The sequence below is a fragment of the Orbicella faveolata genome, unplaced genomic scaffold (assembly GCF_042242905.1).
Source record: "Orbicella faveolata isolate gen_17 unplaced genomic scaffold, um_ofav_v1 contig_35, whole genome shotgun sequence".
NCBI classification, from domain to species: domain Eukaryota; kingdom Metazoa; phylum Cnidaria; class Anthozoa; order Scleractinia; family Merulinidae; genus Orbicella; species Orbicella faveolata.
In genome coordinates, this window is record NW_028301564.1 from 158,240 (window position 1) to 175,000 (window position 16,761).

General features: G+C 39.0%; 2 protein-coding genes across 3 annotated transcripts in view; one reads left to right on the plus strand and one right to left on the minus strand.

The window, feature by feature from the left end:
* Positions 1-1,390: 1,390 nt before the first annotated feature.
* The window catches only part of LOC110056775 (uncharacterized), a 26,976-nt gene continuing 11,605 nt past the window's right edge, over positions 1,391-16,761 (plus strand). For both annotated transcript variants that reach the window (XM_089272939.1, XM_089272940.1), the window contains exons 1-3: positions 1,391-1,586; positions 6,145-6,806; positions 8,324-8,632. In XM_089272939.1, coding sequence (XP_089129065.1) covers positions 6,224-6,806; positions 8,324-8,632 — 892 coding nt within the window. In that variant the 5' untranslated portion in view covers positions 1,391-1,586; positions 6,145-6,223. The remainder of the gene's footprint in view (positions 1,587-6,144; positions 6,807-8,323; positions 8,633-16,761) is intronic.
* LOC110056776 (uncharacterized) lies at positions 5,388-10,738 on the minus strand. Its single transcript, XM_020763310.2, has 3 exons — positions 10,312-10,738; positions 9,769-9,979; positions 5,388-8,768 (listed from the first exon to the last, which is right to left on the minus strand). Exons 1-3 carry the CDS (start codon positions 10,368-10,370, stop codon positions 8,736-8,738), a joined length of 303 nt encoding a protein of 100 aa, XP_020618969.2. The 5' UTR covers positions 10,371-10,738; the 3' UTR covers positions 5,388-8,735.

Here is a 16,761-nt window from a genome sequence, read left to right on the forward strand (position 1 = left end):
AGCAAATGTTTTAAATCACCAGTTCAGTGAACGCAATGACGTTTCAGTGAAGAAACGCAAATTCTTAGCTATGAATGTTAGGTGACTTTCCTTACCGGTCCAACTTTAAAAGAAACAGCATCGTAAAACCCCCAAAACTGGGAAACAAATAAACCAAATCAAAACAAAATCATGTTGCACGTGCATAATAAAAATGATGAATTTCTTCCCAGCAAATGAGCTTTTGCCGCGCTGCTTTGTTTCTTCCATCCGTAAATGACGACCTACAAATAGTTATCATACTAGTAAGAGTTCATTTAAAGATACATTTTTTTTTAATTTGTATTTTTTAATTTGTAATTTCTGTTTTTGTTTTTGATTTTGTTTTGTTGTTGTTGTTGTTTTTACAATCCGCACTCCACACTCCGCACTCCTCGTTTTCGGAACAGCTGTAATCTCGGTTTCTTGTAGTGAACGTTTGTTCTGCAGGTTCTCCGTCTCGCTAATTATGACCCCTTCGGAGCCAGTTGGTCCCAAATTCGGTCATGGTTGTCTTTGGTTATGAAATCATTTCTGAAATGATGCTCCACCTCTGCAACGTAAAAATCCGTCAAATTAAAAGCCCCGTGATTGACGAAGGGATGACTAATGCCCGACCCCCCGGGTTTCCACTTAAGAAAATGCTCTACTAATGCCCGAGGAGATGGGCACTGCTGGAATTGACTGATGGATAATCAAGGATAAGCATTGTTTTGAAATAGCCCTCACGCGTGTTTGAGAGCATAATCCCTTCTTCCGCATCGAACAAAAACAAGTTAATGAAAATGTTACCCAATAGTTAATGAAAAAGAGATGGAGGAGTTGCTGAAAAAGAAAAGCTTATGATCACAGTAACAGGCCAGGTTAACCTACGGCATTGGTCGAAGTCAAGGGCACCCAACGAGCAAATTTAACTAGGAGCTTTAGAGGGACATTTTTAGTTCCTTATAACGTATAGAGACTATTTTAAGAGATGTTTTTGTTAGCTAGAAGAATTTAATCTGTTCGGATTTCTCAGCTGAAAATTCAAGTGCGCGAAAATTTTGACGAATAAAATCCTCCTTTACTTTCAGAATTTGCTAGCTGAAATTTACATTCCACGAACCTCCTAGGGAACTTCCTTTTCCCGAAAACACGAGGTGACCTTTTTGACAGCCCAAAAATAGCAAAAATGACTTTTCCGAAAATGTTAGCGACTATTTTTGCCGGCCCGGTTGCGAATCTTTTAGGTGATGTTTCTGTTGAGTAAACTACTGGTTTTCGTCAACGTAGAATCCGAAAATCTTAGACGTTTGGACTCTCCCGTTCAGATATTTAACCGAAACGTCTCGTTGGGCTCTTGCACAGTGGAAGAGTACTTAATTGTTCGCCGCACTGCGCTCTCCCCAGACCTCGGCGTAGACATTCAAGATGTTTCATCCTTGGTGATTCTCCAAGAAATCTCAACTCAAAATTCTATACTCTGAAGTCGTCAAAGTCAGCAATCACGTCATTTGGATGATTTCTCAGCTCTTCTTGGGCGACAGACCATGGATTTAGCCACTTGATAACCACAAGGAAACAAGGCGGTAGGAACTGCTATGGATACAACGGTATATTAGGGGTGGCGAATGGTCCTTCAAAAACTCTAGGTCTCGTAAAATTTTAGTCGAATTTCACGGGTCTCGCAGTCTCGGTTTTTAGCGGTTATGTGCGTCTCGCAGTCTCGATTTTCATTCGTCTCGATTTTTCGCAAAGCTAAGGGTTTCGAAGTCCCGATTCGTTCGTTAATGTTTTTATAAACATGGCTTCTTCTCTTCACTTGATATTGAATTTCAATGAAGGAACTTACAAATTTCCAAGAAAAAGTTAATCCTAACTTCTCCTAAATTGTCTGAATTCTACAAAAGCTACAAAACCTACCGCAACGTGTCTTGGCGCCAGAAAAACAGTTATTTTGCTCTAGGATTAATCATACTAGTAACGTAGTGTGTCATAGTCGATCGAATTTCCAGTTCCGGCCAGTTCGAAGAAGCTGGCTAAAACAAGGCTGTACAAGCTCATTGCATACCTCTCGACTAAATCTGGGGCTCAAATTTTAAGGCCCAGATCAGACGTCGTGCTTCTGCCTTGCCGAACTAAATTCAGGAATTAAGACTTTCGACAGAAGCACGGCAGAAGCACGCGTCATGAATCAAACTTTTGAATTAAGTTCGGCAAGCTATTAATTAAAGTTCGACAAGCTCTGTCATGCGACACGACTCTGGCACGGCAGTGATTCAAACGTCGGGCTTTTGCGCGCTAAACAAAGTTCATAAATTTTATAAATGTATTTTACTGGGATTGCGTTCCCACGGGGAGTTTGAATTGTTACGAGGCATCAGTAGATCCTGAATTTGGTTCAACTCAGGCATGGCGTCTGAATCAGTTGTTTTCATGCCGTGCTACGTGAACAGTCTGAACTTAGGCCTAAGAGTCTGAACTTCTCGCGCTCGCACTTAAAACACTTTGAAATATCGGTCTCGCAATCTAAAAAGTCAAAATGGGCCCGAAGAAAACAACGCTTGTCTCGCCGTCTCGCATTTACATGTACCATTCGCCACCCTTTAAAATATATATAAGACTTTTTCCACGCACAACGGAACACAGCGGAAGTGTAGGACATTAAATGATGCGCGTTCCAGTTCGTTCGAGTTTTGTTTTGTCGTCCAGTTCAGCTGCATTCCAGTGTGCGTGAAAGGGGTCTATTACCGTCTATATTCACGTAGGGGCCAAACCACCCCCCTAATGTTTCATGAAGGCTATATTTGCCTGGTTTATATATTTCTGAACCAAGTTTGGCAGATGAGCTTTCTTTGTTCTCCAGTTTATTTTAATTTGGAAGTTGTGACACAATGTCAGATTGTGACGTCATAATTGATGACGTCACCAAAACGTGCTATAATTTTTTGTAAAATCTGATGTAAAGATTATGTCATTGGAAAGGCCTTGACTTGAGGAGTAAAATGCTGGAAACCGTTTATTGCTATGATGAATATTTTTCGAGATATGGTAAATTAAATATTTTTTTGCTGTCCCCCCGGAATTTGCTTAACCATACTGTCCTTCTTAAGTCAGTCTCTCTGGTTTATTTTTTTTCAGTATTTTTCTAGGAAGGCTAATAATCTAGAAAACTATAGAAAGCTTGATGTTGTCAAAAATCGTTTGGTTTTAGAAATTTGATTTTCAGCTTTGTTAAGAAGGTATTAACAGTAAAAAAACGGGTTAATATGCATATTAAAAACTTCAAAAGTGACAAAAAACATGACATCATCACTGTGACATCACAACTTTGACATTTACTGACATTTTTGACATAAATATAATTGGCAATAGGTCTCCTGCTCATCTGCCAAGTTTGGTGTAGAAAGAGTCAATACTTTTTAAGTAATGCGAAATAATGTGAAATATCCAAGAACTGACGAAACATTAATGGGGGGTGGTTTGGCCCCTACGTGATTGCCATTTATATTGACTGTGTCCATCAGGATACCTTAATTTGCCACTTCACAGTGTCTTCATTGGTTGGCGTTCTTTGTAGGAGGATTAGAAAAAAGTACATCCAATACATGTAATATTCTTAAACTCAAAATCAATACTATTTTTAATATGCCACTGGCAATCATTTTAAGGTAGTACTGATCACCAGTGTGGATATAAATTAATGTTCTTTGTTTAAGTGTCTTAAAATATGATCTCTTTGTAAATGTGGAGTATATATGGGGCTTCATGGTTGTCTTGGGTTCTTTGTGCTTATAGGTATGATCACTAAGGGCACAAGGCTGCTGCCAAGCAAATAACATTTGAAAACTTTCAACAGTCACAAGCTGTTATCACAAATTGAACAAGGACTTGCAAAGTTAACGTTTTTTTTCTTTTATTTGTAGTTTGCTCACCAATATTTGGAGAAATTTGTCATTCCAAATCATACTGGCTAAGTTTCTTCGAGAGAATCCGAATCCAAATTTCGGATTTTGTTTCTTTACCTGAATTATATTATTAATTATAAAATGATTCTGAATCCTTTGAATGCATACCCAAGCTGGATTCAATGGACTCCAGATATGTGGGATTTAAAATTTTGGGCAGTTTTGTTAAAGATACATTCTAACAAGTATTGTTTGGCTTATAATTGTGCTGGTGCTAGTGGTGTATTGGTTGTGAATATATTCAGAGCTTTGTTGGTTTATGAGATTCTGTCTGTCTGAGCCAAGCTGTGAATCTGGATTTGGATTCTCCCAAAGAAAACAGCAGCCCAACAGTATTTAACATGCATAGCTGAAGTGATTTCACTGGACTTTGTGGTATTAGACCATGGATTAACAGGCCTGTATAAGCAATGTTGACCAGCCTGCCTGAGATCTGTGAATAGATTTAGAAGATGTATTAGTACATACACTCGACCACAACTCTGGGGACTACATCTCTTGCTCTTAGTAAACAGCAATGTGGATTCTTTAACCTCTCCTTGAATTGCACATGAGGAAATGAGGCCAACAGCTTACCATCACCACCAATGACGTGATAATCAGAACTGAGACATGGTGTTGCAAATCACAGGCAGAATGATCTTATCACTTACTTTAAGAAACCCTGGTTATGAGTGATCAATCTAGCCAGTTTCAAACCCACAACATCCTGCTTAGAGCAGACCAGTGCTCTGCCAATTAAATGTCAATATTTTTCCAAGTGGAGCACTTGTAATGATCTTTACTGGAGACACTCATAAGATTGAGTTGCAGTTTTTGACAAGAGGGCAAAATGCAATAACCCAGAGAACTAACAAATATTGCAAGTCAAATATTATTATTATGCTGGGTCCAGGAATCAAACCTGGGACACATTTTTTGGAGGCACGAGTTCCATTATCTTCACACATGGCGAGCATAAGGCAAAACAGGGTGCAATTTGTTAGCCATAAGTAACCTTGCCAAGGTTGTCATGCTAGTATAATATTATAAGTGCTGTAAACCAGTGAATTTACATACATGTGTATCTGTAAATATTAATGCATGCATGCAATATCAGTTTGCAAAGCAAAGAAAACCGCTCTAAAAAATACCTTATAAATATTTGATATGTGTGTTCATGATTGAGTACTTTTAGGAAGCCATTATGTGCACAAATGAAATGACAAAACATTGAAAATTCAGTCACTAGAATATGATATAATTCTATACGCAATGACTAGAAAAAAACCACAAAGTTTCAAGCATGATGGGGGTCTTTTCAAACCTGGTGGCTTTCTGTAGTCTTTTCAAAAGGGCATGCTGGCTTAAAAGCCCTGGGGAGAACACTTGATCATTGATCATTTATATAATTATTATTTGAATTTAATTCTATTGAATCACTGACAGCGTACTTTTTTTTTATTAGAGCAGTACTGATCATGGTACTACTTACAATACTACAGCTACTACAAATACTAAACATTACTTACTACCACATTCAACTTACTAATTATTAATAAACTGTATACTTCATTACTTACAAATTATTGTTACATAACTTACAAGCATATACTTATACATACATATACTTACTAGCTTCAACATATGTACTGTTCAATATACTTATATGTTAAAATACAATCGCGAAGGCAATAGAGAGTTACAAAGAAAGCGATACAATAAATAGTTAGAATACAGTATGTAATTGTTTACAAAGAACAAATTGTCCCCCATTTTTCAATAAATTGATCTAAAGTTTTGTTCTTTGTGCAGATATATTTTTCCATTTCAAATTTAATTTTGATCTTTATCTTAAACCTAGCTAAGCCTGGAAGTGTTTGAAATATTCTGCAATCCCATAATAGTTTGGCTATCAATAGAGATAATGAGACCCTTGAGCAAGCATAGCTACTGCTACTATAATTTTCTACCAGTGAGAAACCAATTATTGCTCTGCATTTTGTTGTGCATAGGCCATGTTAGGCTAGGCGTATAGTGCCCAATTTGGAGCTATATCTGGATATTTATTTGTTGGCAGTACATTTTAAACCAGGAATCACAATACAGTTGTTTTGAAGCTTGCATGGTGTAAGTTTCTAAGTGATTTTCTAACCTCCAAATTAAATCTCTGATCTATTTGTTTCTCTTTGTTTACCAGAAACTCAGACCCAATATATGCTACTAACAAAGTACTCTCATAAGCCTTCCACAAGCAGTGAGAAGTACTATGTCTTAAAATGCTTGCTGCTGAGGACAACAGATGGATGGTGGTTGGCATTTGCCTTTCAAAAGTTCTCACGCCGGTGATGAGGGCAGTTTTGGAACATGAAATGCAGAAGCTTTACCAGAACCTAATTCTGCCACCAATCAACATCCATTCACAAACATTTGCTTGTCATTTAAATTGTCTTTATCCTTCAACACTGGCTCTAAATTATGGCAGCATTAACAATAATAAACATCAAGCATCATCCAAAAGTTATGATTACAGTGTGAAAGATGATGTCTCTCTTGCTATACTCTTTGTCAAACCGATCATGTCTAGCTTCACTGGTTTCGATGAATCTCTGGACTTGTCAGCAGCTCTTTCCATTTTGTGTGGGGCACCAAACTTTGTCTTCCAAGCTGTTGACATTATCGCATCAGAAGTGCGCTCTAAGGTTCGTAATGAATGGGGCCATTGCAAATCTTCTACATGGACAGAAGCTTACTATTTGGACTGTTTTCAATTAATGAAAAACCTGATTAAAAGACTGAATCTCCCAGCAACTTTAGATCAGGCAAACATTTTGGAAGAACTTGAAACATGGAGAAAAACAGGTGAGAAGACATTGATTTCTGTCCCCTTGCATTTAAGTTTCAAACACCATTGTGGGAAATTGAGCAGTGAAACATCTTTTCACCATTAAAGATCTGTACATTATTCATCATGGGGCCCGCATGTAAGATTAAGGATAGATGAATTTTTTACTCATTTGTCTAATGCAATGGAGTCACTTTGAGATGTAGATCGTGACATTTTGACTGCTATACTGCTAGTCTTCATCAGGTGATGAGGTCAATTGTTGCGTGTCCCATTTGGGACAAAGTTGAGTTTATTGATCGTGACCCTCACTGGTACACACAAAGGGTCAAGGAAGCTATCCATATAAGACTTCATCCAAATAACATCAATAGAGATAGTGGAATCAAAATTCCTGAAGCATGGATACCTACAATCAGAAAGCACAACAGGCGGTCAGTTAGAATGCAGACCTATGAGGGAACAGCGTCACAAATTCGGAATAATAATGAGGATCGAAATGCACCAATAGCAGCGAACCAAGGTGCTACAAATAGCGACACACAACAATTGACCTCATCGCCTGACGTTGTGATCTACATCTCAAAGTGACTTCATCGTGAAGACAAACAAGTGAAAAATTCATCTACTCCATCTTTTCACCATTTTTCATTAGTTGATTTGGAGTCACGCATGCTCTGAAATTTCCAGTCTGTAGAGAAATGTCCTTAACTTGCCCATGTTCCCACAGTCATTTAGCACTGCAGCTATTTTGCACACATTTTATCTGGTGTTCCTCCATATACCAGTCCCTAGACATTAAGTGAGGGAGGGAGGGAGTAACTTTATTTAACCAGGGTAGCCCATTTGATCGTGACCCTCACTTTTTAGGTTCTACAGTGACATTTCTTATGATGCTAAATGATATAAGTCCTGTAGTATGAGAGCTAGAGCTTCCAATACTTATTTTTGGTGTTCATTATTAGTCTTTCACTTTCTATGGTACAGCCTGATGGACTCCAGACATTTTTAGGACTTTTCTTGCAGTGACCATATGACATTCCACCAAGAAAGCTTCACATTTGCAATTACTGTGTTTCTATTGCCTTCTTGACATGTTGAGATAATAATTTTTGCTGATTCTAGCAGTCTGGGCAAATGATGCATGTTGCTACAGATCCTAGTATGATCATAGTATAGTGACACAGCTGTCTATAGGGAGTTTTGTAGCTTAGTAGACAATTTTACAGCTGCGTGCTTGGTGACCTAGTGTTGGAGTAGGAACGAGGTTGGAGTTGACCTTGTTTTGGTAGAAACCGCAATGCTTTTCATATGTACGGTAAAACGTGTTTTTCTGATGCTAACTTGTTTCTATTCACATCTGAAAAGCACAGAGGTATCTTTCACAACAAGGTCAACTCCAGCCTTGCTTCTACTCCAAGGCCTGGAACAAACTGTAAAATGGTCCATTGGCATTAGAGAACAAAATTACTTGTAATGTTGCATAGGTACAAAGTTGAACCAGTAATTCTTGCATTCATTATTCATGTATCAGGTATCGACATGTGCTTTGGGCAACCGATAAATAATGATATCCTCAAGCTCGTCCAGGAAGAAATGACTGCATTAAGTAAGTCTGTTGAGGAGAACAAAGAGTCCTGGGTGCAAGACCACGAGGGACTAAGAGAGCACCTTCAAAATTTGACCAGCTTGTTTGGGCTTGACATTAAAAGACTAGAAGACAAACAGGTCAGCTTAGAAAGGGGCTTTGTGAGACTTCAGAGCCAAACCGAATTCTTGGAAGAAAAAGTGAGTGGCATATTGTCACAAGCTGAAGATAAACCCACTTCAACCTTTATAAGTGGTGAGTAAACTTGGTGTAACCTAAATGCCACTGGTCTTAAAGTTAATTCTGCTGTGGCTTGCATATTCATTATGTAACATAGTTATGTAACCTTTATTTCCATTCAGATTTTAGAGTAGCATGGTTTTCCTAATATCTGCGAACAAAGAAAAATAAAAAAAGGAATATTTTGATAAGGCTAAGTTACTGATAAAACTTTCCCATGCAAAAATAAATGTGTGATCACGTGTGATTACCAACTGTAATCACACATGATTTTTTACAAGAAGTGTGAATCACTCTAAAATAACACTTTTTCACACTTCAAATCACACTTCTGCAATGTGTGTTATACAGTGTGAAAAATGTGTGGAAGAAGTGTGAAAGATGTGTGAATCACACTTATAAAAGTGTGACTTTGGTTGAATCACACGTCTCATCATACTTCAATCACACTTCTCTGTTGCATAGAGCATATGAGAGCCACATAATATTATTATAGCCAGTCACTGCATGAACAGTGCATTTTACAAAATTGCAAATGTAATACATAAAAAGCCAGGTCAAAAGCCCAGAACTGTAAAAAATATGAAAATATAACGAGACATAAACAACAATTATACATTATAATTACTGGAACAAAATGCAATGACTTAATTGCCAACGTTAACCATCACTACACTTAGTAAATGGTTTGAACCCAGGAGTATCAGTAGTTCGTATAGTGTGATCGTCCGGGTGATGGTAGTTCTGAAAAGAACTGTTGTTGGTGACTGACGTTTCGACAACCTGAGCGGAAGTCATCTTCAGAGTCAAGTGGATAGTTTTTGTCAGTCGATGATGTTATAAGTCTGGTCCGTTGAACATGATTGGTCAGTTTAGCCATGATGGTATTGGCTGAAAGACTCGTGTAAAGTTTGTCATCAGTCATTGGTGGGTTTCGATCAGTCTATTGTTAGTCAAATTGGTCGGTTTTTGGTCCGTCTATTGTTAGTCAAATTAAGTCGGTCTGTTGGAAGTCCGTTTGTCGGTTTCGTTTCCGTCATGGATAAGTCGTTTGTAAGGCGCCGGTAGTTGTTGACATCTGTTAAGTGGCGTTTGTTCTAGGTTAGTGTACTAAATTTGAAGGTTTCTCTAATATGGCATACATATTCAACCTTTTTAACATCTTCTGAAGATTTAGCTTCAAATTCAAAGTTGGAAGTTTTGCCCCGAAGACTGCTGCATATTTTCTTTCGGATCCCACAGCTTATGATGGAATTATACTGACAGTATTGCGCATCGATTCTCACGTAGCTTTTAAGCCATGTACTGTGGATGTAGTTCTGTTTGTGAATGCATACTTCAAGCTTTTGTGCTTTATTGCGGCTAGAACAAAAACACAAAGCAACATGTTCGGTTTCACCACTTAAGGTTACGTGTAAATTAAAAGCAATTGCTCATAACAGAAACATGATTTCAGATCAAGTTCTGTGACAAGCTTTCAATTATTTTTGGTTTAAGCTATGGAAAATGATAATTGCATCACAATAATTAAAAGCTGAAATGGACAAGAAGAAAGACAGATCGAAAACTGGCTGCTTATATATTTGCCAAGATCGAGTTGAGTGATAATGTTATAAATCATTACACCACTTCTGATCATCAAAAACACTATATAAAGTCTTAATCCAGATTTAAGGCCTGCGATTGTTTATTACCTTACAATTGTTCCTAGAGCCAAAAGATCCAGATCCTGTTGCTTTAATTTAAACATCATAATAGCTCAGGGGTGTCTCGAAAACACAGACCTCGAAAACGCAGACCACAGACCGCAGACCCTTTGCGTCACACGCGCGAGCGGCGAAGAGCAAAGCGACCCGGCGGGAAGGAGTCTGGTGAAGAGGCGCCAAGAAAGCACTTTCTCGTCTCGCGGCTTGTGCTCCAACGTGAGCCTGCTCGCAGGTAGACTAGCCACAAATCGACTTCTTCTTAATCCTTGACATTTTGTCTCCACTCCACAACAAAATAACAACACAGCATCGCTGAACCAGATAAGTTTATTTTGGGAGGGCCTGGCGAGAGCCAACCCGAACACTATATAACACAAACAATTTACAATTTACATGACAAATCCTTGAAAAGCAACCAAGGATAAAGCTATCTCCACCCGTACAAGTCATTTTGCTAGAGCCAGGACGGCTGGTGAACCACAACACTTTAATTAATACACAAAATACATGGCCTACTTCTCCGAATAAGCAATCAGTCTTGGTACCCGTTAGGCTGGGGGACATCAGCTCCGTCATTACATTTGACTATAAGAAAAACAGGTCATCTTGGCCTACTTCCCCAAATAAGCTCTCATTACAAGCTTTGTGCCAGTTAGGCTGGCAGTTAGGCTGGCAGTTAGGCTGGCAGTTAGGCTGCCAGTTAGGCTGGGGAACATCAGCTCGGACATTACGTTAAACTATAGTATAAACAGGCCATCTTGGCCTACATCCCCATATAGGCTCTCAAGCTTTGAGCCAGTCAGACTGCCAGTTAGGCTGGGGATCATCAACTCCGACGTACAATATAAATAAAATACAATATAAACCGAAAGTGCAAAAATACAAGAAGAAAACGAACAAAAGTCTTAAAAAACTAGTAGAGCTGAGCAACCGCTAACAAAGCAAATGCGGTTTGAACGGAGGCCAGAAAAAACCTGCCAGAAAAACCCCTGTGGGGAAAAAATGTGCGGGAAATCTGGGTAGGAACCAAGGCTCAAGCTCCAAGCGATTAGAAGCCCATCCTACGAAGGCTTTACAAAAATGAAATTAGAACAGCCGATCCTACCAGACTGTATGCATGGTACTTAGAAAAGAAAGAACTAAACAAAGTAAAAGTTAAACAAAACGAAACGAAAGAACGCGGTTGGTTCTGAAGCCTAGATGACTACCACGTGTTATACCCGGTCTTATATACCACTACATCCCTACCCATGATGTCCCGGCCTGGAACCCAGTCCCTTGTTGTATCTCGTGCCAACAATATAGTTATTTCAGCCTTATTCGCTAGCTCACTCGTCCGAAATAACATTTATTTATCTCCCTCGAGCGAAGCTCGAGGGAAATCTTCGAGCGACGTAAGTCGGGAGAGGTCGACTTGTTTCACTTGCAGGAATGTGAATCAGAGCGTAAATTTTTGGCACGAAAAACATGATTGACATTTCTCACTTTTCATGTGCTCCGCGCGCGATCGTCGCAAAAGCAGAAAATGATTTTCATCAAAACGTTTACGAGTACTGTTCCCTAATTCAAATGAATTTATTTGTGTACAGTGCAGTATGTAGCCAGCAGACAAACGGCAAAAGCTGTTCCGTTGAGTAACGCCTCCTGAAAAGACAAAACCGTGTTTAAACCGATCGGGAATTATTTGTTTTAGTCTAGATTAACAAGCGATCGACCAGAGAGCTGCCTGACAAATGCTATAAACTTATGTAGATCTAGCTTGTATCGACAAGAATCTGAATTAACTAAAGAAGACGGAATTAGTCGGGGAGAACTTTAATTCTGTAAAGCTCTCTTGATTAAATAATGTTGAGAATCGAAGTCGTAACGAACGGCTGAGAATAAAAGCGCTGTTCCCAAAAGTCCTTCATCGATCGACGAGTGCTTTCAAAACGGTAAAGTCGGTGAAACGGCCGATGCAAATTTGCTGCGAAATTGCCTTTTCTTTGTTCAGAAGAAACGTGGTCATTCATTAAATCAACTAAAACTGTAACGATTACGCAAACTGCAGGAATGGCTCTGTTCTTCTTGGAAAGGTCCAAACTTAATTCTCTCAAACGATCCGGATCATACAGGAGCTCAGATCGCGTTCGTAAGTAAACAAACACGTATTGGTCGGATAAATAGCCTTAACGTACGGCCCCGCAAATGATCCCAGGACCGGAAATGATCCCCAGATTGTACCATAAATGATCCTGGACCGGAAATAGTCGCCTCGCCATAAAATTGAAAAATGTGAGGACTCAGGAGTTTGGACAGTGGATTTTAAATTTATGCAATCGCTTTTTTTTATGACTGTGAAACTCAGAAAACCGTGAACATTTGGATTTGATTCCAAAAGGTTAATTTGGTACTGAACCAATCACTATAAAGTTCAGGACAGGCGAGAAAACCTCAAAACCACAACCAATAGGCCACTTTCGATATATCAATAATTTCAGGTCAAAATTGCAATTTTATTAGTTTCCTTTGTCTTTCATTTTCCAAAAGAGACTTTGATACAAAGAAAACACCACCAAACATAGAAGTTTGTCCTGAAAGCCTCGGAGCCATGTTAGGACATTGATGTATCGAACGTGGCCTATTATCGCTGGTGTTTGCGGTTTAGTTTTCTCACGCTTAATTGTAGCTACACAATAATAATCCTTAAATATATCTGGTATTCAGGGTTTTCTGAGTTTCACAGAAATAATACAATATTTTGATACAACATTTACTGTATGAAACGTAAGAAAATGTGCAGTATGAACGATTTGAATGCAAATTTCACAACTTTAAAAATGATAGGAGGGGCTAAGTTTCCAAAAAAAAACTGTGGTGCTGCGTCGGTAGGGAGTTTAACAAGATAATTTGGTTTTATCAGCTGGGTTGATAATGTGAATTGGCCACCGTAAAGAGATTCGAAAGCTGACGTTTCGAGCGTTAGCCCTTCGTCGGAGCGAATCCGAAGGGCTAACGCTCGAAACGTCAGCTTTCGAATTTCTTCACGGTGGCCAATTCACACTATCGACCCAGTTGATAAAACCAAATTATCTTAAAAAATGATATCCAACGTTACGAAATCCTGTGTTTGAAGTTTTTAGTTTAGCTGGATCCTTCCCTGAATGACTTTATTGGATCCGAGCCTGAGATGTATGATAACTGAGGATGTTCACCATATCCTCAAATTTGGAGACAACTGAGAATTCCCAAGTGGATTGACTACATTTTTACAACGGTGACGAGCACGAAGGAATCTTAGAGACTTTCGTGGGAGCCCGTGGCTACCTAGGACGCAAGTAAAAAGTCTTTACTTACTTACTTACTTACTTACTTACTTACTTACTTACTTACTTACTTACTTACTTACTTACTTACTTATTTACTTGCTTGCTTGCTTGCTTGTTTGCTTGCTTGCTTGCTTGCTTGCTTGTTTGCTTGCTTGTTTGCTTGCTTGCTTGCTTGCTTGCTTACTAGATGTAATGTACAGGGAAAAGTTCTAAGCGGTTAATTGGATGGCAGAGACATCTTCGAAGATTCATGTTTCTTTTTGCAGTGCGTTTCCTAAACGAAAAATTTATACCGTCGACAGATGTCAATTTAAGTGGGAGAAACGTTTTTTATTGCTGCTTTTATGCCTGAGGTGCTTGTCTTTTCTTCACCTAGGATAATTAAGAAAATATGTATCCATCCATAGACTTTTCATGGAGTCCACACCATTCCCAACTTTTTGCGATGGAATCAGTTCCGGTCCCGGAATCATTTGCGGTATAATTTGGGGATCATTTGCAGGGCCGTACAGATCGCGCGCGACGTCATGACGTATAGTCAGTACTTGTTTGTTCATTCGTTAATGTGTATTTACGTCTCCGGTGGAAAAATCCACCGGTAAAATTTGGCGCGCTGCAAGTGGGAAAAGCCCTTTCCAACGGCGAAACCAACAGGCCAGGGAAGAATTATTAGAAAGGACTTTTAGAAAGTCTAGCTCGCTGCGAAAATAGTCCCTCGAAAACGCAGACCTCGACGCAGACTTCAAAAACACAGACCTAGCGAAAACACAGACCTTGAAAACGTTGTCTGTGGGAAAAGGAAAATTTTATTGAGCCCAAAACTATCATCGGGACTCAAGTTTTTTTTAACAAAATTGAGCTTATCCAAAATTTCCAAGATGGCGGACGCGTTGAGGATTTCGTCACTCTCGATCTTCTCCTTTGATTGTAAGTGCAGCTTTCGTTTGCAGAAAATCGAGCACAGGATAAGTTGTAATATCATCAAGTAAGGTATTCGTACCCATTAGAAAATTAAGCAATGAAAGTAACGAGGAAATACTGGCAAATGAACACGCTTTCGGGCGACAGGCACTCGATACTTCGACAGAATGTCACACTGAGTGATTTGGATGAGGTTTTGCGACGAAAAAACTGTTAATTGTGTTGAAACGTTAAAATTTTAAAAAAAAACCTATGTATGAGCATTAACCGAGCATTTTAGCAACTTTTTTGGGGAAAACCGAGTATTTTAGTGAAAAACCTGGCGCATTAAGGTGAAGCATTTTAGTGGGGAAATAAAAGCATAATGTACAAAAGCCAAATCAAAGGTAATCCGCAACGCTTCCGCCATCTTGGAAATTTCGGGTAAGCTCAATTTATCAATAAACTTGAACCGGTCCCGATGATAGTTTTGCGCTCTTTTAAATTTTCTTTCTCCCATTGATTTTATAAAAGAACGAAGCTTCTCAATCAGGTACACAGAGACGTACACAGACAACGTTGGGCGCTTTCCATTCGACCAAAATTTCCGAAATGTTTTGAAACGGAGGCAAATTGTTGAATTTCCGAAAAGCGAACCATTCAACCCAAACTTCGGAAATTCCGGAATGAAAATCAAATGGGACGGAAATTTCCAGGGAAATATGTTCGAAAATTTGGGTATACCTCACGAGGTTGTCCTCTCTTTCGGAAATTATGCAAATTCTCGATTTCCTATTCAGCGCTAGATCTTTTGGCTGCGATCACAGCGAGTTGGACATCTCCCGTAAGGATGACGGCGACGCGTATTCGAAAATGGAAATACCTTAAAATCATTCCACTTACATGTCGATAAATACTAGCTGCGGCTAAATTCGTGAAGAAAACGTGTTATAAATATAATGCCCCCGTAGTGTACTTGTTTGTTTTGCGTAGGCTGGCTGGGAAATGTACAAAGATTTATAACGCGTGCAGAACCATTGGACGACTCATTAAACCCTTTGTTTTGCGACTTTTTCGCTGCCGTTGTGGTTTGTATAAGGTCCCTGCTGTTATGGTCTATAAAAAGTCACGATGTCGACATATAAGTGTTCTGTTTGCTTCTATATTTGCGATTTAAACCTCGAGGTCATTGAAAAATTCCAAGCGAACAAAACTGTGCGGCTTGTCGTTTTCCACACTGGAAAAGTCTGTACCATTCGCCCATGGAAATTTCCGGAAATTCTTACCGGAATTTTTGGTCGAATGGAAAGCGCCCGTTTTCAAGGTCGTTAAAATCATCCGCGCGTTTCAGAGCATTGCATCATGGTTTATAGCACTCGTTCCCAGGGTGTACCAGTATTCAAATCCAAGATGGCGGCTCGTTTCCGGCATGTCAGCAGAGATCATTTGCAGAAGTGCATAGTTATCCCAAGCTATGTTACCACAACAGAGCTGCAAAATATTGACCTTTTTTATGAGAAGGATGAAGTAGTCAGTAGTCATTGATGAAGACACGAAAGTTGCGGCCTTAATATCCACATTTGTGGTATTTATAATAATTTGGCACCATCAGGTTTTTAATAGGAATCAGAGATTAGACAATAAACTATGCAAATCCTTGAAATTCCAATAGCATTCCTAGGAATTCCTAGAACTTCGAAATTATTCCGAAAAAGCTGGGAATTCATTTTGCAAGGGTAAGAGAAATGATGTGCTTCATCAGCTAGTGCAATTAAGGGTGCGTTTCTTTAAGAAAATCCAAGATTGCAGGATTGTTAAATGATAAAAAATGTGAAAGAATCCGAAAACGGATTTTGCGTTTCTTTACTGAACAGATCAATCTAAGATCTCTCAGATCATGGTGAGTCAAAGGAACCGAAGAATTCACACTGGGAGTAGATTTTTCGGAAAAAAAGAGTGAGAAGCAGATGATCCCGAATGCACCTAGAATTTAAAGAGCATCGATCATCTTGCTAGAGATGTGATCATTATATATTATCACTCTTAACTGTTCATGCAGTAGTTCGAGTTTATCTCAGTTTTACAGTGACTTGACAGAAATGCCACACGGAAAAACAGTGCAGAAGGATAAATAAGGCATTGTACAGCTTGCATCCTGTATCCAAGCATGCTTTCCAGATTGTCACTAAACCAAAAAGAACAGAAACCTGATTACTAATTTTAGCACAAA

Bases quoted from the DNA above. Each gene is read 5' to 3' on its own strand.
- LOC110056776 (XM_020763310.2), bottom strand. From the start codon at position 10,370: ATGATGTTTAAATTAAAGCAACAGGATCTGGATCTTTTGGCTCTAGGA. The intron at 9,980-10,311 runs GTAATAAACAAT...TTTTTGTTCTAG, and splicing joins GCTCTAGGAACAATTGTAAG to CCGCAATAAAGCACAAAAGC. The intron at 8,769-9,768 runs GTTGAATATGTA...CTTTGTTCGCAG, and splicing joins CTTCAGAAGATGTTAAAAAG to ATATTAGGAAAACCATGCTA.